Source organism: Orbicella faveolata, unplaced genomic scaffold (assembly GCF_042242905.1).
Source record: "Orbicella faveolata isolate gen_17 unplaced genomic scaffold, um_ofav_v1 contig_14, whole genome shotgun sequence".
Lineage (NCBI taxonomy): Eukaryota > Metazoa > Cnidaria > Anthozoa > Scleractinia > Merulinidae > Orbicella > Orbicella faveolata.
The window spans coordinates 16,591,642-16,616,606 of NW_028301541.1; the positions used below are offsets into that span (position 1 = coordinate 16,591,642).

Consider the following 24,965-nt stretch of genomic DNA (forward strand, 5'->3'; position numbering starts at 1 on the left):
AAGATACTGCAAGCAGTTTAACCAAGTTCAACATGCGAAACTGACAACCAAACTCCATTTGACTGCAAAAAATTTCCGGGTATTTAATTTGTCTTTGGACATTATCTGGCTGTCATGATAGCTTTTCAAATAACATAAACATGCACCGGGTGGTGAGAACATGGTCCAAGTGGTATGAAAATGATATGATGATTAGTGAACTGCTGTCTTTCGTAATCCATTTCTTCCGATGCTATCATGCAGTAATATCGGGTTTTGGCCTGTGTACCAAAATTTACGTTCAACTTCTGCTGGAATTCTCCGCCCGTTACGCGTTTGTAAGGTAAGGATTATCACTAACGAGAAATCATTTTTCGTTATTATTTCCAAGTTTCCAGATATTATATTAATGGCTTTTAGAATATCATAAATTTAGCAAACGTTTCTCAGTATTGTCTGCCTATTGTATTAAATAGGTTCTTTTAATGGTGTGAAAGCATTGATCCAAAAGAATTGCTAAAACAGGACTTCAATAATTATTTTCAATCAAATAAGAATCGTATAACACGCAGCAATGAGGAAACATCCAGTAGGAACACGGTCTCTTAAAGCTGTACTTCCAGAAATCGATAGAAACACAGAGGTACCAGAGCTGTTGACATTAGCATGAAGCGAGCAAAGAGAGGTTGTATCTTGAGAATCGAAATAAATAAGTGACGTTCTTTTCTTTTTGCCCCAGTGTTTCCTAAATAGAAAACATTTTCTTCGCTTTTCTATCGCGTTATAGAAAACTCCTGTAAATTTTTCTGTAACCAGAAGTGGGGGTTTTGGGAGGACTAGGAAAACTATCGGAACAGCAGCCGCATACAATATTTATCTCTGTCATTAAAGCCCTGAAGAACTCGATAGCGGGCAAACATACACAACTGTTATTGTTTTTGTTGTTGTTGTTTTGTTTTGTTTTGTTTTGCTCTTTTTTTTTTTGTTTTGTTTTGTTTTTCTGAATGACCGAAAGAAGGACGTTTTGCCTCTGAGCCGAGATAATGCAACATGGCGGCAAATCCACTCAATTGTTAGCTAAGCTGATATCGATAATTCGCGCTCCCTCAGAAAATGCCTGCATGCATTTTGAAACAATTTACCCTGTAACATTAGAGAGTCTGGTTCATTGGACGAATTTAAACGCCTTCTTTGCCATTATTTTTAAACACGGCATTCATGGAAACCAGGGTTTTTCTTAAGTGGCATGTTAATGTAAGTTAATATAATGTTAGGATTTGGATTTTTAGTCATTATTATGTAATTTTTTCTACCTGATGTTTTTACCGTGTATAAATAACGATTAAAGATTAAAGATTGAACACGTGGGCCCCTGTAACTGACACAAAAACAATGTAGTGTACTTCGTAAAACTGATGTGCCTCTTTACTAAATTACGTGGTTAGAAAATGATCAAACCATAAGCTTAAGGTGGCGAATAATGAAAGTATGATGTTTCCTCTCCACTTTCACTTCTTCTCGCATTAAACCAGTGATATTAGCTAAGATGTCAGGAATTCATTCTTCCTTTTTTCTTTATTAAACCTAGAAGGTCTTGCGACTGTGTAAAATCGACAAAACTCCACTCAGTCATGCTTCAATCATCTGGCATTGCCATAGCAACGGTACTCTCTATACTCGTCGTGATAAACATCGTTGGAAATTGTCTCGTTTGTGCGATCATAAAGAAACATCGAGACATGAGGTATGTTGAAACTAAAATACTTAAATTATCAAAGTTAATTTAAAATACTACTGAAGGCTTACAAAACAACTTTAACAACTTTATATAACAGTGAACGGAAATAGAAAAGTGCTGGCTTGTGATTTACATAGTCTGATGTGAACATGAGAGAACGTTTGAGAGAACTATAAAGAGATTTTTGAAAGTTCTTCAATTATAAGTTGACGTATTCAAATTTACATCGGAGTATAAGAATTACAACTCAGGTAACTCAGCCGTTTTAATTTTTTTTAACTTAACATCGTCACAACGCTTTCGGGAATGATAAAATTAGTTATTTCCTTCAGACAAAAGTCCATTGGGGCATTTCACTCCAAGCAACATTTCTAATGTCGCAATGTAGATAATATAGCCATGCTCCTATCTTGTTCAGCCATTCTCCTGAAGCTATGCAAGAGAGGATAAAGAGTAAGAGAGTAAGTCCTTGATAAAGGCCTTATTTTTAAGGTAATCCCTCTCAAGTTATTTTTAGACATGGAACCTAATTCTGATTAATTTCACTACGCGCGTAACATGGAAGTTTTCGTGGAGGATGAAAACTAATGTGAAGCCGCTTGTGCCGTCCAGTTGAGGGGACTGCCTTTCTCTAGGCCCTCCTGAGGTTTCCGAAGCCTGACGTCGTCTAAAAATAATGTAAAAGGGATTACCGTTGTAATAAGGTCTATTAGAAGAACTAAATATGTTACCCTTCGTCCTCTCTTGATTTATGATATTCCACAGGACTCCCTTCAACTATTTACTTGTGAACCTGGCTTTAGCGGATGCCTTGTTTGCGACCTTTGTTACACCGGAGACATTCTTCAAGATCACCCCCACTCACCCAGGGGGAACATTTGGTACAGTTTTCTGCAAATTAGTGACGGGTGGAGGCTTGGCATGGACTGCTGGATCCTCCTCGGTGGTCACTTTGGTTGCAATTGCCGCTGAACGATATTTTGCGGTAATCTATCCTGCTAGCAACGTGGGCAAACTTACCAAGCGTAAACTGAAGGTGCGTCACTGACAAAGTTTAATTGTTACTATTAGTATATACCAAACTAGTGGATAACTTTTTTCACGTATTCCGATTGGCTGTTTATACTCGGATTACATAGGCCTTTATGAAAAGGGTCTATAAGCGAAATGCTTTCTTTGTTTTTTACCGTAACATAAGAAGACATTTTCGCAGTCTATGAAGCAGCTAGAGCATTTCTTTCGATTAAGAAAACTTCAATTATAAACAATTATTGGATGAGGTTTTTGTAATATCTGGAATAATCAAGGTCGAGGTAAGTGTTATCAGCCGAAGCCGAAGGCTGAGGCTAATAACACTAACCGAGACCTTGATTATTTCGGATATCACACAAACCTAATCTCATAAATGTTTTACTATACATTGTTTTAAAGAAAATACCGACAAACGCACTGAGCACAGTTTATTCAATTTTCAACAAGCCATGTTCTTACGTAAACTTGACGTTGCTCTTGGAAATCATGCATTGCACGCGCAACCTACCAATTATTTGCTAATCTGCTAGCAGAATAGTGAATAATCTGTAGGTCGCGCTGTTTCCTAGAATTAACCTCAGGCTTCTAGCCAATGAGAAGACAGATGGTGACTACAATGTATAATAATTACTATTAGTATATACCAAACCAGTGGATAGTGTTCTTCACGCATTCTGATTGGCTACAAAAACTTGGAATAGTTGTACTACCGCCTCCTAAGTCCGTGAAAAAAAAAAAGTGATTTCTTTGTTTTCTACCGTATAGGGCCCCTCACCTTTAAAGAAATAAGAAATCACTAAACAAATTCAATCATTGGCGTGTTTAGGTGCTCTTAAATTCGGACCATTCTGTGATCCCTTCGTATCAGTTTTCATCTTACATCATAACATATTTTTGATGGTTGAATCGGTATAACAAATACTTGACAATTTAAGGAAAAATGTATTTCCGGTTTTTCAGATAGATCTCATTGAGCTTAATATATAGAATAATTATAGGGAAAAATATTGATTCTGAACAAAGCTATGAATAAAAAACGACTTCAAGTTGTATTAATAACCTCTACTTGATACCTGTCATCAAGTTGGTACTCAGTTGTCGCATACACTAAACTTAAAATAACACTCACGTGACAAGAGCGCATAGTCAAGTTGTTGTTTATGAGATTAGAGGACTTAAGATTTGAGTACGAGTACGAGATCGAATACGAGAACGACTTTTCAATTCTAGTTTTCAGGCTTCACATTATCAGGACATATATCCATTTCATCCCATGAGCTACCCTCTTTACCTAAAACCAGCATGAACAGCGAGGACTCCGGAAACGTCACTGATTTAAAAATCGAAAATCGAACTCGTACTCAATCTCGTACTCGTAGTCCAATTTAAAGCCCTCTTTTATCACAAGACTTGTGTCGAATTTTCCGCGCGCAGTTCCAGTTTTTCAGTTGCGTTAGCAAATTGTTAGCTTACATTATTGATGTCGCCAAAGAAGCACGAAAGGTTTTGCCCGCTTTCAGGTGCAAAGAAGGCACTTTAAGTGGAAAAGGTGTCGAAATTTTCCGGTAAGGATTGGGCCGATGCACGGGACAAACAAGGGCACAAATAATAGCTAGCTGACTATAAGAATCCTTTATCTGCGATGAAATGTTTTAAGAAGATATCAAACCAGACCTACTGATATAACTCGTTACCAGTGTGAGGCGTATTGCTATTCGTTGAAACTCATCCCTGAAAAATAGTTTGATGCGTTGACAGGTTTAAGGTGGTTCCCTAGGTTTTTTACGAACACCCTCCCTGTAGAGCGCGAGTTAGAAAAGGAAACTTAGTGAATTTCTCTTAAAGTCTTCCGTGCAGAGATTTACCAGTATGAGTACTGTTAAAAAATAAGGCTTATTTTTTGGTTGTCAATTTTTGGTTTAAGGCCGCTGCCATAGCAACATCTCATCTAATGACAGACAGATACATTTCTCATTTTGGCCTAAACTCTTAAAATATTTATACTTTCCTTCGGTGAATTTTTTTCATACTTTGCCACTTCATGGAAATGATATTTCCAGACATTGTGAATCGGTAAAAAGGCAAGGTTGTTCAGACGGTTTTTCCAATATTCTGTAATTTGTCATTCTTTTAAAATATTAGATTAGCTCTGACAGATTTTAACAAAAATAGGGTATTTTAAAGAACTTGTATGTGGTTACAACTGAGCCAAATTTAAAAAAAAATTCACCGAAGGAAACGCGAGAAAATTAACTGTCAGTTTTGCTTTTAGTGCTCATGTTGACGTCACAAAAATCGAAAAGCACTGACGTTTTCCTTTGGGCGCGTGTAGATTACTTGAGCTTTTGTCCTATGTCCGCGCACAATCGTGAAACTATAGGGAGCCACCTTAAGGTGATTCCTCAGAATTGCATTGCGCATCCCTACTGCGCACGATTTTCGCGTCATTAGCGCGCTCTCACGAGCGCGTGCACATACACAGCATATACAAAATGGTGGCTTTTTCTAAACGGCTTGGCTTGCGAGAGACAAATCATCAATTTTTTCTCGGAAACTAGTACCGTTACCTAACGATTTTATTATTTAGTTTGAATGCAGAGATCACCTTTTTTCTATACAGTGAATATGGACCAATTTCTATCGCAGGGTAAAAAATTATCACAGAAAATGAGAGCATGGCTAGCACTCGTAAAAGAGAATATGTGGCCTCAGAACAATGCGTGCTTGGAACATATTGTATCCCTGTCGACTAAATATGAGTGCCCTTATCATGAAACGCACATCAAATTGCTCCTTAACATTTATGCAATACATCCATTGTTGTATTTCTCGCTTAACTTTCTCTCTTTTTTTCTGCTCTCTTAAAGCGTAAGGTGAATGGTTCAAATCTAAACGTTTCTGAAAGCAAAAGCAAATAACTTCAGGAGTGATGGGGTTTATTGAAGGTCTTCCTGCTCCAAAACGAATATGGGGACCCCTTCTTTTTTATTTCAAATTTTACGTTCTCTTGATATAAGAAGTCAACAGGTAAAGTTTGAAAGAAAATCTATTGTGAGTTCTATTTCGATGGAACTACCTTAAATAGTCGTCTGTTTTATGCTTTCCCTATTTCAGGTGATCATTCCTGGTTCTTGGATCTTCGCTTTAATATTCTTCATACCGGACATCACGGGCTTAAACGTAAAAGATAATGCCTGTGTGCGGATGGATGAAGCATGGCTGCAAAAAGCCTATTTTTTGCTCTGGTCAGTCATTGTAGTTGCGGCCATGATACTGATGGCTGGGTTGTATCTAAGAATCGTGTACACCCTGTGGTTTAAACGTGATCCTGAGAATCAACACGCCTTCCAACAGATGGTAAGTACGGATTAACAAAGAAGTTGAACACGTGAACATTTTTCTTTCGTTTTCCTTACGATAATTACTGAAGTATGCAAATTAACGTTCATGATTGAAACTTCTATGAAGCTAAGTTTATTCGATCATATTCTGGTGTTATGTGTTCCGAACATAACATTCTAGCGTTATTATAACTCTCCACCATGCAGTTACCAATGCAAACAGTCGCAAGCCAAATATTATTCTTTCTGTGTTTTAAAATGTCTTCACGTTTGTAAATACTGTTAATACTTAAAAGGTTTGTTAAGTCTGTGATCCAGCAAATATTCCCTTAAAGTGCCATTATAATCAAATTCTCGATACCCATTTTTTTACATTTTCGTACACAATAGTTCTTTCCTGGATATCTTGGCAAATTTCAACCTATTACGAACATTAGAGCTCATGTTATTTGAACCTTTATTTCCGAGAATTTACGGCCGCCATTGATTTTCTTTGTTCCAATTCTTGGTTAAGAATTGGAGAAAATGACGTCATTTTCTCAAAAATACCACACGGGTTCAAATTATGCGAACAATGGGTACAGCAGTTCGCACAAAGAATAAAAAAAAACTTTGGCTCATATATTCGTGCAATTTTCGACATTGATTGCTATTATAATTTCAACCCGTCCAGCATTTTGGAGAAAATGACATCATTTTCTCAAATTCTCAACCAAGACTTGGAACAAGGAAGATTAGTGGCGGCCATAAATTCTCAGAAATAAAGATCAAAAAACCGCGTGTGCTAATGTTCGTATTAGATTGAAATAGGAGAGACCTATTGTGTACGAAAATGTAAAAAAAAAATGGATATCGAGAATTTCATCATGGTAACACTTTAAGAGAAACTGATATTTTCACCTTGCCAAAAATATCAGCCACTGAATACTTTATTTCCGTTAGTTCAGTTGCTAGGTTCCTAGTCCAGGGCCACGCTTCCAAATGAATATCGCGCTGTTACAGATTTCAACACCATATCCAAATGAACTTAAATAAATTTCTTGGCTCACTTCTAATTCTTCTTTTATTATTTGAATATGTAACATTAGGTAGAAGAAATGCTACTCTGTATAAATTGGAGAGTAAATGAAGTTTGCATGCTTGTCTGTCCGTCTGTCTGTCTGTCCGTCTGTCTGTCTGTCCGTCTGTCTCTCTGGCTGTATGTATACATGTATCTTTGTATGCACACAACATTGTCATTGTGACGCCGTTAGGAATATATATTCTGTTTGCAGGACCTTTCTTGACAATTCATTTCTTACTATCTAAGTCGGATTTATGCCTCTCTCTACACACAGGGCGTCCTGAGAGTGCGGAAGCGAGTCACTTTGATGGGGGTAACTGTCACTGCCATATTTGGAATCTGTTGGGCGCCTGACGTAATTGCGCACAACTTAGACTACTACACATCTCTCAGTGTCAGTGAACTCGCATACGCTGTTATTCATATGCTAGTACTGTTCAGTTCCGCTGTCAACCCATTTGTGTACGCTCTAGTTAACAAAAACTTCCGAGAAAAGCTTAAGGGAATGATATGCTGAAGCTGTACCAGCTCCACGGGATCCACAGGGAAGCAAGTTTGCCAACAAAACGTAACCTCAACGTCAGCGACATCGTCTTTGGAGCGATCAAAAAAATCTAGAACATTTCTTCTTTAATGCTGTTTTTTTGTTATATAGTTAAAGGAAAATTAGACAGATTATACAGATTGGAGAGATAAATGTTAGCACTTTAAACTGCCTTGCGGGATAGCGATTCTCCTCTCTTTCTCTGATCACCAAGACAAGGGAATCTCTCACAGGGTGTGCCACTTTACAGCGGTATTACCTTTCATAGGTCTGGCAGGAAGGTTATTGCAATTCTTCAATTTAGCGCCAGGAGCGCTACTTACATTTGGTTGTTTAAAGAAGCTCGCTTTTTGGAAGAGTGGGCGTTTATTCCTTTCCCCCTTTTTTTTGTTTGTTTTTTGTTTTTTTATTTTTTTTTACAATGTGGCTCAGTGCTTTAATTAAAAACAGAAACTTTAACTCAAGAACTTTGATAATATTCAATATTGCGTTCAGAGTTTATTCCTAGTTCATTCATCTAATCAGTCTATTCAATGTCAATGCCTTGAATGTCACTTTCGCTTTGGGTACGCTTAGCTTGCATATAAAGAGAGTGCCTAATGAATTAGGGCTTATCATGTGTTTATTATAGCATATACCATCTACGGGTGTATACATTACAAACTGACAACGCGACCAGCTTCCAGTTGTCTTGCCCCAGTAAATAACCCTGAGGTCTTGGGTCTTAATTCCTTTCAAGTCTGACTTTTTTCAGGCTTTAATATTATCACAGCTGCTTAAGTTGTGTATTTAAGAGCTGCATGATCATTCATGTATTTGCATTAATTAGCGTTTATTATTCGTTCATGAGCACGTTCACCCTCCTGCGTTATTATGGGTAGCCAGTGCCCCTATCATTTATGTTTTTAATTTATAACAATAATTGTTATAATAAATTATTTCTAGATCTGGGGTGAAATAAAAGTGTTTGTTGTTTTCTTTGTCGTTGTTGTTGCATATGTTCACTGCTTCTGTATATATAAACAATAGCTTCCATTTGGTGCGAAAAAATGCTCGGAAATTTTTCCGTAGACAATATTTGTTCCCTCGGAAGGGAACAGCTTTCGAGCTCCGAGAGTGAAGTTCGAGAAAAAACTGTGAGTTCCAAGGAACAGATAATGTCCAAGGACAAATATCCGATCATTTTTTTTTAAGTCAATGGAGGCTATTGTGCTTATGGTTATTCTTGTTATCCTTCCCTATAACATTTCCTATAATATTTCATTTCTATTTCCTTTACTATTGTTCTCAATACGAGTGATCTGAACATTGGGGAATATCACCCAGATATTCCCCAGTTTTAGCTGGGCATATTCAGTCACGTCACGCGTTTGTGCCAATCGCGTGCGAGCGAAAATATTTGATAGATTATAAAGCTAAGTACTATACGTGATTGGTTGTCAGTTTCGCATGCTGAGCTCAGTAACTGCTCGCAGTATCATTATTGGTAATTGAATAACCGTTTACCAAAATCTGCCTTTACAATACGTCTACAATTTTATTAGAATGCAGAAATTTAAGCGGCAAAACGTTTCTAATGATAAAGAAAATTGATGTAACTCTCATATGGAAAGACAGACAGCTTTCAATTTTGCTACCATTTTTTATGATAACTATTTAAATAAAGCCCCATCTACACTACACCAGAGAAATTTGAAAACGTAGGTTTCAACCCGAAAAGGCATCAAACGTTTTCCGTTTTTCCTCGTCTTGCCTCCTTCCCTACTTGGCCATACCGCCCTTGCTTCGCCCTCTTTCCTACTCGGCCACCGCCATTCTTCCCTTTTGCGTTCACAATGACTAAACACTCGTCCTAGTGACCATTAGAGAAAAAAACCGGCTGCCAGCAGACTATCTAAATAATACCAGCAGTAGCCACATGCTGTCCTTAACTGCCTTTTTTTTGTTAGTGTTTTCGTGGTTTGAACTCATACTGCGAGTTAAACTTGACACGAGTCGACCTTTTCTTAATCCTTGACTTATTTATCTTCCTCGAGCGAAGCGAGAGGGTAATCTTCAAGCGACGAAGTCGCGAGGGCGAGCGCGAGCAACGGAATTCGCGAGAGGTCGACTTGTTTCACTTGCAGGAATATGAATCAGGGCGTAAATTTTTTGGCGCGAAAAACATGATTGACATTTCTAACTTTTCATGTGCTCCGCGCGCGATCGTCGCGAAAGTAGAAAATGATTTCCATCAAAACGTTTACGAGTACTGCTCCCTAACTCAAATAAATTAATTTGTGTACAGTGCAGTATGTAGCCAGCAGACAAACGGCAAAAGCTGTTACATTGATTACCGCCTCCTGGATAGACGAAACCGTGTTTAAACCGATCGGGAATTGTTTGTTTTTGTTTAGATTAACCAGCGATCGACCAGAGAGCTGCCTGACAAACGGCTATAAACTTATGTACATCTAGCTTGTACCGACAAGAATCCGAATTAACTAAAGTAGACGGAATTGGTCGAGGAGAACTTTAATTCTGTAAAGCTCTCCTGATTAAATAACGTTGAGAATCGAAGTCGCAACGAACGGCAGAGAAAAAAGCACTGTTCCCAAAAGTACCTCATCGATCGACGAGTGCTTTCAACACGACATTATAAAAGTCGGTAACACGGCCGATGCAAATTTGCTGCGATACCCTTTCTTTGTAGAGAATAAACTTGGTCATTAATTAAATCAACTAAAACTGCAGCAATTACACAAACTGCAGGAACGGCTCTACTCTTCTTGGAGAGGTCGAAACTTAATTCTCTCAAACGATCCGGATCACGCAGGAGCTCTGATCGCGTTCGTAAGTAAACGAACACTTATTGGTCGGATAAATAGCCTTCCACTGCTTTTCCCTGTCCTTTTTTCAAAGACTTGAAATTAAGTTGGATAGACCATAAATTCATATCCTTAAATATATCCGAGATCAAAAGCTACACGAAAAAGATTTTTATAATACTTGAATCTGCGAGTTGTGTCGTTGATCGTGCGCGATGTAATAACGTATAGTCAGTTTTTGTTTGTTCATTGGTTAATGTGTATTTACGTCACCGGCGGAAAAATCCACCGGTAAAATTTGGCGCGCTGCAAGTGGGAAAAGTCCTTTCCCACGGCGAAACCAACAGGCCAGGGAAGAATTATTGCAAAGGACTTTTAGAAAGTCTAACTGCGATCGGCTCAGTTGTTATCTCACGAGAACGTTTCGAGCGTGAACTTTGCTTACCTGGATGGCTTTCAAGCAATATAATTCGTGGACCGACCCTTCCCAAAAACGATCGACATCTTTGTATGTGAGATGAACATATAAGGCGCGATTCTTGCCAAAACTTTTCACGGCATTCTGTCACGAAGAGCGAGCTTTATCGTCATTATCGCGTTTCTCGTCCCCAGTTTCCACGGCCTACGAATGGAACGCCTGGGACCATGACCCCCCTTTTAGAGACCAAAACGCTTGCATTTTATGACTTGGGCTTTCCTACGGAAGCCCGAGTAAAAATGCTCAGATATTTAAGAGTCAATTCCTGTAATTACCGAAAATGAGATGACAGTCTCGAAATTTTGGAGTTCTTCATATTTTGCCCAAATAACCTCTATAGTGAGTTGTTTTCGAAAATACCATTCAAAGGTCCTGAAGCGCTTTAGTTTTTTCGAAATCGAGGAAAGTTCGAAAATCGCCATTTTAGCTGCCCGACGACGCCAAAAATGGCCGAAAATTGTGCATTTTCTCTTCGCTCGTATAGATCAACGCGATGATATCTATCAATATACTTTGGGTAGCTCATAGTGCATGTCTTGCTGTTTCTAAAGCATTAGTTTGATAAGGAAAAGCTCCAAGTGTAATAATAAGGACTTTAAGATCCAGGACGCGACGGCTCTAAGACGCCACCGGAAGTAAAATATCCAGGGAGGGTGCATAGTGGTCATGTCCAAGGCGTTTTCTCAGTGGCGCCAAATCGCGTCGAGAACGTCATTTGGCAAAGTTTGGCGTTGTGTACAGAACGTGACTATAAAATCGTTTTTTTGTCCGTGAAAATAATGCTTTGTCTCCTTTTAACCTCTCAGACTCTCGGTAGAGTTACTTAAAATCTTGGTCCTAGATTGTAGTCAATTTGAAAGGCAAAGATGCGACAGTTAAGACATTTTTCATCATGTATTCACAGGTGAGCAGCTGGTTGAAGTCTTTGATCGAAGTATGTCATCCAAGCCAAAACCTCCCTGGTAAATATGAACTTTATTTATGTCTATTCGAGTCGGTTGAACAAATCCTCGTATTTTTTACATGTGTTATGTTTGAGAAACATGTGTTATGTGTCATGTTTCGCGGACACTAAACGTGGTTTCATTCTGTCGAAGTATTGAATGTAAGCTTACACTCTTGTTATTTTATTTTTAGCTCGGTGATGTTTTGGTCAAACGAGCATGACGTGTTGTTGTGCCGAGAAGTGGTAAATTTAAACCCTTTTACGTCCAAAAAAGGATCCACTCAAAGAAGCGGGATGTGGGAGAAAATAGCTCAAGTTTTGAACGAATGTACCCTACTGAGATTCAGCGTTGACAAGCGATCGGCTCGCGATCACATGGGGATTCTCGTAAACAAGCATAAAAGGAAGGTTAGAGCCGAGGAGAAGGCATCTGGTATAGCGCCCGACGAACCAAGCGAACTGGAAAATCTTTTACACACTATTATCGCTTTAGAGGAAAGTGCAGATGCTGAATCGCAGGAATTAAGAGCAGAGAAAATGAAGAATGCGAAAACGACCGAGCAAAGGCAGAAGATGCCAGATTAAAGGCCATGGAAAAGCTGTCTGAGACTAGGAAAAGATTAAGTGAGAGCGAAGAGGAAAAACCCAAACGACAGCGAAGAAGTGGAAGTGATACGATGGAATTTTTAGCAGATAGGGCTAGGATAAATTATGAACTGAAGCGACAAGAGTTTAAAATGAACAGCAAGCGTTGGAGAGAGAAAAAATGGAATCAATGGCCAAACAGCAGCTACAAACACAGCAGCAACAAACCGAAATGTTTAAAGTTATGCAACAGCAACAACAGCAAAGCCAACAACAGCTGCTTAACACCCAAATGATGATGATGCAACAACAACAAGAACAGTCAATGGCAATGATGGCTTTATTGGAGAAATTAACCAATAAGTGATCTATGATTTTGTGTCAGAAGTCAGGTTTTGCAGCACATTTTACAGTACTACATATCATTCCCATAAAATAACTACGTACAATAATTGTACTTTACTGTTATGTATCGGTCAAATCCAAGCTTAAATATCCCCCTTGCATAGAAGAGCAAAATTAATAAATTATGGTCACCCAATTAAAATTCTAGGTGTGGGGAAATTTGATCACCTGAAACGGACCTAGGTTAGGGCATTTGAATGGCTTTTAATCCTTTGGAGGGGGGAATTTAAACACCCAATAACTGAAAAGTTCAAATGCCCGGGGAGGTTGATTAAGCTTCAATTTGACCGGTACATTAAAGTGGCACAAGCCAACATCTAAAACTACACAGTATCAACATTTTGAAGTGGCTTGTGGATAAAAATATTTTAAGAAATACACTCCTTAATTTGCAGGCCCTCGAGGTACACATGACATAAAACCACCTGTTGCATTATATTTTGTTTGAGGAGACTTGTATGTTAGCAACTGTTGCTGAATTGTTAAGTTGAAACTCGGTTGTCACCAGCAGCCAGGAAAAGTTGACTGATGTTGTATATGTGCACAATTGTTGCCAGTTTTTCAAGTGACAAAGAATGTTTTGTTTTATTACTTGAGGGACTCTCCTTGTACCTCTGTTCTCTGTGCAAGTAAGAGGCCTACCTTCCAGGCCATCCGTTGTGTTTTTACATTTCAAACCAATCCACAAAAAGTTAATTAAATATGATTTGAAAGGTACTGATTTGTGTGCACCTATATGAGCCAAATTATATTTGTTGCATAGATATCTTAGTTAAACCCTTCATATCTATCCCTTTCACTGATTATTCTTGGTAAAGAAAACATATAGGAAACTTTACTAGCCATAGCTAAGTAGAAATACAACATGTTTCAGTCCAAGAGTCTGGAACTCACAGGGGGAAGGTTAATCACAAAAGGAAATTTTTACCCACAACCCTCTTGAAGAAGCATTTTTGTCACAGGAATTATATTTTAAAAAACTTATATTATTCACACGAACAGTCCACTGTGACAAAGCCCTGTTAATTAAAATAGCCTTTTAATGAAGGTGGATCTAGTCCAAAAAAATCAGCTGTTGTGTTTGAATAAAGACAAGTTAAAGCATTTCTTAAAATAGAACATACTATGTACATTTTTCTGACTTGACTGAGTCCAATCTTCAAATTCTTTTTAAAATCTAAAAATTTGAAGTAGTTTACAATATCTCCAAATAACCATTGAACTGATGAGCGAACAGCACTCATGGACTCATTAAACATCTCCATATCTCGTGTTAGAATGCCAACTCTGAAAGATGCCTGCAGGTGAACCCTGAGTGGGTATGCTGGATCTCCATATAAACACTTTACTCTACCAACAGGGTCAAATGCAAAGTTTTGTAAATCATCGTACAGTTGGGAGACTGCCAGCATTCTTGCATCGAGCATTCTGCCTTCTAAAAGAAGGAAAGAAGACAGGTTCCACTCTTAAAACAAACTAAGGATATGTATTTTATCGTTAATGTTCGCTAAGATCAAGTCATGCAGGCTTCACATATAACTAGCAGGTAGGGTATAAGGCATGAAAACAAGAAATTGAATAGGCTATTATTAATTATTGAAAAGAAATTCACCAAAAAACAAGGCAAAACTAAGAGGCAAGTGAAATGAACGAAAAATTCCATAGATATAGCATTGAAAGGAAAACAGGTTGCTTTGTGAATAGTAAAAATTCTGGGGCTTACCTACAGGACCATAAATATTAGCAATCAGTCCATTGGGAAGCGTGATGGCCTGGAACTTGAGGGCGTGTACACGCTTGTGGCCATTATAAACAACTCGCTGGTTTGACATCGGCCGACTTATGGGCTGCACAGTTCCGTCTATAAAGCCGAAACAGTTATCAAGGGCGACTCCTTTAGAGTGGACTGCATCTGTATACGTAACGATTATCGGTGGGTTTAAAATACCATGGTTCCACTGTGTAACCTTGTGCCCGTGAGTGTTATATATCCAGTCTGTAACCTCGTTGCTGATCATACTGAGCTCTGGCACCGATCGCCCAAAGATTGGTATCATGTCGGAATAGCGGCATGGATATGCGAACCTCTTAAGCACGATACAGAGGCCTTCGGTTCCATCACAGATTGTTCCATTAGCGCACTTGAAGATGGGTGGAACCCTTAAGACTTCAACAAGTAACGCGATATCCCTTTTGTCGACTCGAAAATCAGCTTTGCATTCGGCAGAATTTTTGTTTTCGAGAGAAAATTTTTCGTATGCCGAGTGCTGAAATGCAAGATTTTGTGGAGCATACGCCTTGTAAAGCACTGAAAATTCTTCGTCGTCTATAATTTCTTCCACCAAGCAAGGTAGCAGTAATTCTTGAATTTTTTGAAGGAAGCCTTTTTTTGTTTCTTCGTCAAAACCTTTGTACAGATTAATGCACTGATACATCGCGTCGCAAATCTTAACTTAAATTTCCCTCGCTTACAACGCCGTCTTCATTCCAAGTTTTTTTTCCCGGTCACCGCGTCCTAAGAGCCGTCGCGTCCTGGATCTTAAAGTCCCTAATATTTTAGGCCGATACAAGGACCTTCATCGAAGCTCGTGAGCGAAAGGGCTAATTTTTGCTAATTTCAATACCATCAAAAGACCACTGGTACATTGAATTTGAAGTCGAAACTAAAATTTTCTATAAGCCCATACTCTATATTATGTTGTGTGAAAGTCTCTTCCGCGGGCCGGAAAAACTAACCCGTTGAGAGACATAAACGTGTGATACATTTTTGTAAAATTCGTCATTCGTGAAATCAACATGGAACTTGGCCGCTACCTTCATCAAGAACAAAAATAAGCGAATGGAAACCTTTTTCGTCAATAAGGATACTTGTAATATGTTTGTTTTTTTCCTTTTAGATTGCCCACATGATTAACTTTGGCAAACATTTGCAGTTGAATGAAAATAGACGCTGCTTTCCTCTGTCCCCAAGGTGGCCGTTTTAGAAAGTTTGGACTTTATTACCGTTATTAAAAAAAAAACACACCCTTCCTAATCAACTTCAAAATATAGGTACATTGCTCGTGCTTTTGGTGTAGAAATGTACCAGGGACATGACTGGGATGGAAAAAGTAGGCCTAAGAGGCACTAGTCTTAAATGGATACGTGTTGAGAATTTACGTACATATTCACTCCCGTTGCCCGGTTCTTTTTTAAACCTATATAAACTATACAGTCGAACCTCCATTAACGGTCACCTCTCCACAGTGGCCTCCACTCTACAAGAGACATACGTTTTTTTTTTTTTGTCCCGGTGGACAGTCCATACATTCGGCATGTTACTAAAACTGGGAACTGGTAACGGGGAACGGGAACGGGGAACGGGGAACACGGAACCGGGAACGGGAGTCTGGGAACGAATGTACAGCGGTAACCCGCCAAAAAATTCAACATGGCGGACAAAGGAAAAGAAAAGGGAACAGAAATGTGAGGAAGTGTTACGATTGTAAACATGGGTTTCTACCGGCTGTGCCCCAGAGTCCAACATGGTACTGGGTTAAACAAAGCATAAAATAGCGCCTGGGCAGAAAATCGAATCGGTATTATCACATGCTTTCCCAATAGCTCAGTACCAAATGCAGACTGCAAGACTGCAGACCAGGTACAAAATACAGACTAGGTACAAAATGTAGACTGCAGACTGGGCGCAAAACGTAGACAGAGAATTAAGACTGTTTTTCGTCTGATACGTGACAACATCCCATCTGAAAACATACCACGTGTCACGCAGTCGCTTTTCTGCGGTCACTTTCACCAACATTAGCATTATTGTGGATTATTCCTTGCTTATTTCTTCATATATTTTGTCTTTAACAAAGCGGCCAGGCCACAGGTTATTTATCTGCTGCTCACCTGATTTGCGAGCTGACTTGCCGATCTCCGAAAGGCTGCCGAATGCGAAGACAGCGGACGAACCGCGTTCAAAGACAGTCATGTGTTGTCACTTGTCCTCGAAATAAATAAATAAATAAATAAATAAATAAATAAATAATAAATATACATTTATTTAGCGCCATTTTCCACTAATTGTCCATGGTGCTTTACAATACTTTAAAATTAAAATCCTAATTCTTTAAAAACCTAAAATCCTAAATCCTAAAAGTTAAAATTCTAAGAATTAAATACGCTATATAATACAATTAGGCTACAAATAAAAAGTAAAAACTACAAATCAAATGCACGCTTAAAAAGATAAGTCTTAAGATTAGCCTTAAAAACTGCCTCTGATGATGAAAGTCTGGTCTGGAGGGGTAGTTTATTCCAGAGCCTTGGTGCCGCCACGGAAGAAGCCCTATTGATATACTCAGCTCGCGCACAAACTGAGAAGATATGAGTAGACTATGAAGGCTTGAAATTCTATTTAAGAATGACTGTGGCCTGACCGATTGGGGACGTAGCTTGTGTTAATGCCGATTCGATTTTTTCCCCAGGCCCATTTCATGCTTTGTTTATCTCAGTGCCAATGGGACTCTGCTATGACAAGAACGTCCTAGGCACATGATCAGGGAGGACAGCCGGTAGAAACTCATTTTTACAACTGTAACACTTCCTCACATTTGCCTAAATTGTTCCCTTTTCTTTTCCTTTTTTTGCCATGTTGAATTCTCAGGCGGATTACCGCTGTACACTCTTTCACAGACTCCCGTTCCTGGTTCCCGGTTCCTCGTTCCCCGTTACTAGTTTTAGAAACATCCATACATTTGCTCTTATTTTTGCCGCTGAAATGCGCAAAATAAGGCTACAATACATAATGCCTAACTATTTTATACCGCTAAATTAACCGCGCGGCCATGGGCCGAGCGCGGTTCATGGTTTACCCGTGGTTTATTTATTTTTCTTTTTTTTTAGTTTTTTTTTAATTTTGTCGGTGACCAGACCCAAACTTTCACTCGGCCAAATTTTGAGTCACGCAACCTGTGATGTTTACTCGCCAAAAGTTGTTGAAACATGCGGATATTGTTTTCTTTATTCTGTATAAACTATATTTTACTTTAGCTTTATCGAAGCGTTGGATTCGAAGGGAAATAATAAATGCGCTAAGAAAAGGTTTTACGTCAGCCATGGAATGCGCTGACGTTGCAGCTTTCACTTTCGTTACGTGACGAATAAGATCTTGTTTACTTTGCAAGTTTATTTTGGCAGAAGCGACGGTCATCAATTTATTTGCAATTTTGCGAGTATTTCTTGAGGTTTTAGGCAAATGAAGCAAATTCTTTGGCAGTTTCATCGCAGCGAGTTCGGTGATCGGATCAGAAGGAAAATTAACTACGTCATTGGTAGGGAAATAACCACCGTACTAAAGACAGCTGTGGATAACGCAATTCTTGAATTTTGTGAGTGCATAGATTGACATGATAAACGGTATGGAACAATTTCTTTTCTTACATCCACGGCGAGTTGAACGATGAATAAAGCGTTATGCCACGGTTTCGTGTAATGTGAACATCCAGCGCTGCTTAAAGAGAAAACTCCGTTTTTTTTGTTTTCTTTTGTTTTCTTTTTCGCTTTTTCGGCTCGTAGCTTATGTGAAGGGAATATTGTACGGTACCTTTCCTCCCTCCTTCCCTCTCTATCTGGTGAGTTAATCGTCCATTGATTACGGATGAAAGGAGATTTTCAATTCATCCCCCATTGATTGGACTAGGTCACACTTCATGTAAAGCCAAATAAAAATGACACACAAATTCCGACTGATCCGAAAACTGATAGCAGTGCCGTTCCTGCCGGCCGGTGAGATACCAGCAACGTTTGCCAAGTTGCGATTGAGGGCAAGTACCAATGGCATGAAGAGGCTGGTCTCCTACATCGGATCGACGTGGATTGAAAGCACTACCTTCCTGCCAAAGGACTGGAGTGTGTACGGGCAGGCCATCCGCACCAACAACGACGGCCTAAACCGACGAGCTGGGGGCAGAGTACACATTCCGTTTTACCTTCTCATCCAGCACGTGCACAGAGAGGCCAAGCTTTCGGCGCTTCAGGTTAGACTCGTCTCTGACGGAAAGTTAAAACGTATACAAAGAAAAACCTATCGCCGCCTTCAGGCTAAGATTTTTTATCTCTGGGACGATTACGCCTCCAAGGAAAAAACCGCTCAACAGTTACTAAAGGCATGCAGCCATCTTAACGGACCAGTCCGTTCAGATTAAGTTCAAGTACGGGCCAAACCACCCCCCTAATGTTTCACGAACGCTATATTTGCTTGGTTTATATATTTCTAAACCAAGTTTGGCAGATGAGCTTTCTTTGTTCTCCAGTTTATTTCAATTTAGAAGTTGTGACAAAATGTCAGATTATGACGTCATAATAGATGGCGTCACCAAAACGTGCTATAATTTTTGGTAAAATTTGATGTAAAGATTATGTCATTGGAAAGGCCTTGACTTGAGGAGTAAAATGCCGGAAACCGTTTTTTGCTATGATGATTATTTTTTGAGATATGGTAAATTAAATTTTTTTTTTGCCTCCCCCCGGAATTTGCTTAACCATACTGTCCTTCTTAAGTCAGTCTCTCTGGTTTATTTTTTCAGTTTTTTTTTTTTTCTAGGAAGGCTAATAATCTAGAAAAATAGAAAGCTTGATGTTGTCAAAAATCGTATGGTTTTAGAAATTTGATTTTCGGCTTTGTTAGGATGGTATTAACAGTAAAAAAAACGGGTGACGTCACAGGTTATGACGTAACAAAACTAATTTTAACGCAATAACACTAGAGGGATAATTTTTTATTCCGATGTTCGTCTCTATTATTGCTTTAGTCATCTGGCACATCACATGTGCGACATAGCTGCATTTGCTGGAACAAAATTACGGCTCCAATTTGTGGATTTTTCTCGAGGGGGGACCCCATATTTTGCAGATTTATTTTTCATATTTAAAAATGCCATATTTCATTTAATTTTAGTGATATGGACAAAATTTTTTCAGGTTTCAGCTCCCCTTGATGTGCTCTTTCGAACACAATGTAAAAACTATGCATATTAAAAACTTCAAAAGTGGCAAAAAAACATGACGTCATCACTGTGACGTCACAACTTTGACATTTACTGACATTTTTCACGTAAATATAATTGGCAATAGGTCTCCTGCTCATCTGCCAAGTTTGGTGTAGAAAGTAATGCGAAATAATGTGAAATATCCAAGAACTGACGAAACATTTGGGGGGTGGTTTGGCCCCTACGTGGTTCTATCAGTCAATATATTTATACCTTCGTGTCGCGCTAGATTTAAATGGTTCGATTTGAATAGGTTACGGTTCGGTTAGAAATAATTCATTGCTCGCTATTAGTCAATACATATACCGTACACATCGTTATAGTTTTAAATAGGTGAAGGTTCGGTTAGAAATAATTTACTGTTCGCTATTAGTCAACATATTTATACCGTGCACGTCGTTATAGTTTTAAATACGTTGAGATTCGGTTAGGAATTATAATATACAACTGTAAATAGGTAAGGTTAGGTTTATATAGACTTAGAAGTAAGTATTTATCGTAGTATCACGCAAATAGGTCTATTGATCATATTCAATAAATTGTTGCATTACAGTATGCTGACGCGTTTTTTTTTTTTTTTTTTTTTTCCTCAGCTATTGCACCGGGCCGGTTTAATTGGGTTTCTTGCATGTTTAGAAGAAATTTGCATGTTCAGTATTCATTTCTGACAACGTGATGCATGTCGTTATATCGATCGGGAATAGTTTTGATCGCGCTACACGACTCATATTTTATAAATCGACTTACATATTATGACTTATATCTTCATAGAATATACCGGGCGAATCGACTTTGAGTCCGGGCGAAACGACTTTTGGTTCGGGCGAATCGTCTTCCAGTTCGGGCGAAAGGGTTTCGGGCGAACGGAATTTCGGGCGAAACGAGCGTAAACCGTAATAATACAGTTTGTGTTGATCAAGTGATGTGGTGTCTACAGTAATCAATAAATCATCACGGATTGCTTTGGAATGTGCACTCCGTTGCGACTGTAGTGCTACGAAAACAGTTAAATTTTAAAAGCGCGGCTATAAGATCTAACAGATCTTCTTGTTATGGATGGGAAGTTCGCTAGGTCAATAATTGTGAATTCTCAAGGTAAAATAAAGGAAAATTTTAGCTCTTCTGAGTGTCCAATTTTTGGAAAGCGCCCATATTACTGTCTATACAGTTTAGCAGAAAGCAACAGGGTGAATATGTATGTAACCTCACACCGCGTATCTAAAATCTGATGCCCTCTAGGCCTCCTTTGTCTTTTTTGTATCCCAGCCCTATCACCGGTGCATTTCTATTCAAAAAGTACGAACGAAAAACATGCATTTTAAAGTTAAAGAGGAAAGGTGTTTGCACAACTTTTGTGAACGCGGTAATATTTCCATTAATCTACGTAGACATGCCCTGATAGCAGGACCCGCGCAAGACTCTGGGATCCGTCGAGTTCTGTCCTCTTGCAAAATTAAAAAACACCCACTTCCCCCTACATCCTTCAATTTCCTTCAAAAATGTTTCTTTAGGCTGACAATGCGAACCACGTTACTTACACGAGCAAACAGTCATCGCCGCCATCTTCACCCACTTTGCAAGTGGCCGTTTGTCACGCAATCCACATTTGCCGGCCGGATGGTCTGAACTGGGACCACCAAACAAAGGCAAGTACTTACTCAACTAACGCCATGACAGTTATTCGGACTGGCCAACAGAAAGGCGTAGTCTTGGAATTTTAAAAGAGAGCGAAGTCTGGAAACGTTGTAAGAAAGAAATCTGGACGGCGTGGTGCGATTGACGAAGAAGCCCTTGTGGTTTTCTGTCTTGCTGCTTACGTTTTGCAAGTGGCCGCGCACGACCGTTGGAACACTCCAAGAAAAATGATGTCACAGTATGTTTTTATTCATGGGTGTGTGCCATATTAGCTAAAGAAACGAGCGATTCATCTATAAATCTGGTGGTAACAGACAGGGGCAATTGTACCCATTAGAATTGCAAGCACACTGGTAAGAAATACAAAGGTTGAATCATCTTGTCGTGTTATACCACAACTTTTCTACAGTTTATCAATAGGTTTCGCCAACTGCTCGCGCTTTGTTATCATTACTTGGTCTCAAACCAGGATTTCAAGAAATGCTGCGATGAGACGGTTGTTTTTAAAGTAACGTGTTCCTGTTTACATGAAAAGGTTGCGTTCGAATATTTACGCCAAACATGATGGATGTAACTGTAATCGATTGTTCACTGAAACTACACGTTTCAAAACGTTTTTTTTTTTTTTTTACTTGAAGTCAAGTTCGGCTGTGGCCATGGGTCTTCCACAAAAATTAAAACTGCCGATATTGAACGAACAATGTGTGCTACAGTTGTAACCTTCAAAAAGAAACATACAGCAGGCGGAAATAAAATCAGTTTCGGGCGATATGCACGTGCCTGTGATCGAAATAAATTTGTATAACATTACAATGTACCAAAAGCAGCGTCTATTTTCATTCAACTGCAAATGTTTGCAAAAGTTAATCATGTGGTCAATCTAAAAGAAAAAAAAACATATTACAAGTATCCTTATTGACCAAAACGGTTTCCATTCGCTTATTTTTGTTCTTGATGAAGGTAGCAGGCCAAGTTCCATGTTGGTTTCACGAATGACGAATTTACAAAAATGTACCATACGTTTATGTCTTTCGACGGGTTAGTTTTTTCGGGCCGCGGAAGAGACTTTCACACAACATAGTGTAGAGTATGGGCTTATAGAAAATTTTAGTTTCGACTCCAAATTCAATGTACCAGCGGGCTTTTGATGGTATTGAAATTAGTTAACATTAGCCATTTCGCTCACGGGCTTCGATGAAGGTACTTGTATTGGCCTAAAATATTATTACACTTGGAGCTCTTGCTAATCAAATTAATACTTTAGAAAGAGCAAGACATGCACTATGAGTTACCCAAAGTATATTGATAAATATCATCACGTTGATCTGTACGAGCGAAAAGAAAATGCACAAATTTCGGCCGTTTTTAGACTGCAAAACAGTCGTATTTTTTGCGAATGCGGGCGACGGTCAATATTCGAGCGAATGTAAAAACGGCGAGGGAGAATAGGGAGAGCCGTTAAAAAAATACTTTTACTCGCCTCATACGTGTGAGGCTCGCGCACTTCACACGCGAGGATCGCGCTTACGGCGCGCGCCCAAAAACGACTGTTTTGCAGTCTAGGCCATTTTCGGCGGCGTCAGGCAGCTAAAATGGCGATTTTCGAACTTTCCTCGATTTCGAAAAAAACTAAAGCGCTTCAGGACCTTTGAACGGTATTTTCGTAAACAACTCACTATAGAGGTTATTTTGGCAAAATATGAAGAATCCGAAATTTCGCGATTTTCATCTCATTCTCGGTATTTACAGGAATTGGCTCTTAATTTGTCTTTGGACATTATCTGGCTGTCATAATAACCTTTAAATAACATAAACATGCACCAGGTGGTGATCACATTGTCCAAGTTGTATTAAAAATGATATGATGATTAGTGAACTCCGTTTCTTCCAATGTCATCAGGCAGCTGATATCGAGATCTTGGTTTGGCTACAAAAATTAACGTTCAATTCTCCGCCCGTTAAGCGTTTGTGAGGTAAGGATTATCACTAACGAAAAATGATTTTTCGTTATTATTTATATATTATAACAATTATATATTGTTATATTATACATGTGTTCATGTTTTTTATAGTGCTATAAATTTAGCAAACGTTTCTCGGTATTGTCTGCATGTTGTATTAAATGGCTTTTTCTTAATGGTGTGAAAACATTGAACCAAAAGAATTGTTAAACCAGGACCTAAATAATAATTCTCGATAAAATAACAATCGTATATTATTCAATTATATTTCACTTGACTCGTAAAGTGACTTCCGCTTAGGTTGTCGAAACGTCCGGTCACCAACAACAGTTCTCTTCAGAACTACCCTCACCCGGACGATCACACTATACGAACTACCAAAAATTGTATAGCATGCAACAATGAGAAAACATCCAGAAAAAACACGGTCGCTTAAAGCTGTACTTCCACAAATCGATAGCAACACAGAGGTACCGGCCAGGGCTGTTGACATAAACATGAAGCGAGCAAAGCGAGGTTGAATTTTGAGAATCGAAATAAATGGGTGACGTTCTTTTCTATTTGCCCCATGTTTCCTGAAAGAAATAGAAAACATTTTCTTCGCTTTTCTATCGCGTTGCAGACTGCTGTAGATTTTTCTGTAACCAGAAGTGGAGGTTTGGGAGGACAAGAAAAGGTACTGGAACACCAGCTGCAGGCAATATTTAACTCATTAAAGCCCTGAAGCACTCGATAGCTATAGCGGCTAATATTCCCAACTGTTCTTGTTTTTTTTTTCTTTTTTTTCTTTCCTCGATGACCGAAAGGACGACGTTTTGCTGCTGAGGCGATACATAAATATATACCTCTTTCGTGACTCGACTTTTTTCATGGCGGTCTTTTATAGCTAACGTAGAAATGGTAATGCAAAATATCACTCTCCATATCATTTTAGACCAACTCGCCATGTCGTCAGCGAAAGCAAAAAAAAAAAAAAAAAAAGCGATCGCAGCAGCTTGTAAAGGTGAGGAATACAAGACTCTTGACATGCATGCACAACAATCAAATAACCGAAATGGTTAAGAGGCCCTGCGCCTAAGAAACGACCGATGATTTCCGGCTAAAAAATAAAATCGGCCGATTTTTATCTCCCAAGTAGAGGTTACCGAATACTATTTAAAAATGAATTTCTTTTGTTTCAGTTTCGCTTTAAACCAAACATATCGAGCCGCAAACTTTTTCCGTCTGATAGCAGCAAAATCAGGCCGAAAATAAGCCCCCGCAAAAGACTGTTCAGAAATTACTATCGCAACGCAAAATAATGAGAAAACTACACAGTGTTGAAGAAAAAGGCCTTTTAATGCAATATCATTCGATAAACATCAAAAAACTGCCGAAGCGATTAAAAAATAAATTTTCAAATGTTGCATACTAAATTAGA

At 38.8% G+C, this 24,965-nt stretch overlaps 2 protein-coding genes and 2 pseudogenes across 3 annotated transcripts; 3 read left to right on the plus strand and 1 right to left on the minus strand.

The window, feature by feature from the left end:
• Nucleotides 1–909: 909 nt before the first annotated feature.
• Nucleotides 910–8,671, plus strand: LOC149114246 (pyroglutamylated RF-amide peptide receptor-like; annotated as a pseudogene). The gene is made up of 4 exons (XR_016206427.1): nucleotides 910–1,723; nucleotides 2,483–2,753; nucleotides 5,864–6,106; nucleotides 7,428–8,671. The product of XR_016206427.1 is annotated as a pyroglutamylated RF-amide peptide receptor-like (transcript).
• A 3,410-nt stretch (nucleotides 8,672–12,081) lies between these two features.
• On the plus strand, nucleotides 12,082–12,937 carry LOC149114247 (uncharacterized; annotated as a pseudogene).
• Nucleotides 12,938–13,651: 714 nt separating this feature from the next.
• LOC110051110 (uncharacterized) lies at nucleotides 13,652–16,139 on the minus strand. Its single transcript, XM_089286746.1, has 2 exons — nucleotides 14,642–16,139; nucleotides 13,652–14,353 (listed from the first exon to the last, which is right to left on the minus strand). Exons 1-2 carry the CDS (start codon nucleotides 15,351–15,353, stop codon nucleotides 13,941–13,943), a joined length of 1,125 nt encoding a protein of 374 aa, XP_089142872.1. The 5' UTR covers nucleotides 15,354–16,139; the 3' UTR covers nucleotides 13,652–13,940.
• Nucleotides 16,140–17,043: 904 nt separating this feature from the next.
• Nucleotides 17,044–19,123, plus strand: LOC149114248 (uncharacterized). Its single transcript, XM_089286748.1, has one exon. The coding sequence runs from the start codon at nucleotides 18,630–18,632 to the stop codon at nucleotides 19,104–19,106; it is 477 nt and encodes a 158-aa protein (XP_089142874.1). The 5' UTR covers nucleotides 17,044–18,629; the 3' UTR covers nucleotides 19,107–19,123.
• The last annotated feature ends 5,842 nt before the right edge of the window (nucleotides 19,124–24,965 follow it).

Excerpts from the sequence above, each read along its gene's own strand:
- LOC110051110 (XM_089286746.1), bottom strand. The coding sequence starts at position 15,353 with ATGTATCAGTGCATTAATCTGTACAAAGGTTTTGACGAAGAAACAAAA. Across the intron at positions 14,354-14,641 it reads TAATATTTATGGTCCTGTAG|AAGGCAGAATGCTCGATGCA; the intron begins GTAAGCCCCAGA and ends TCCTTCTTTTAG.
- LOC149114248 (XM_089286748.1), top strand. The coding sequence starts at position 18,630 with ATGACACACAAATTCCGACTGATCCGAAAACTGATAGCAGTGCCGTTC.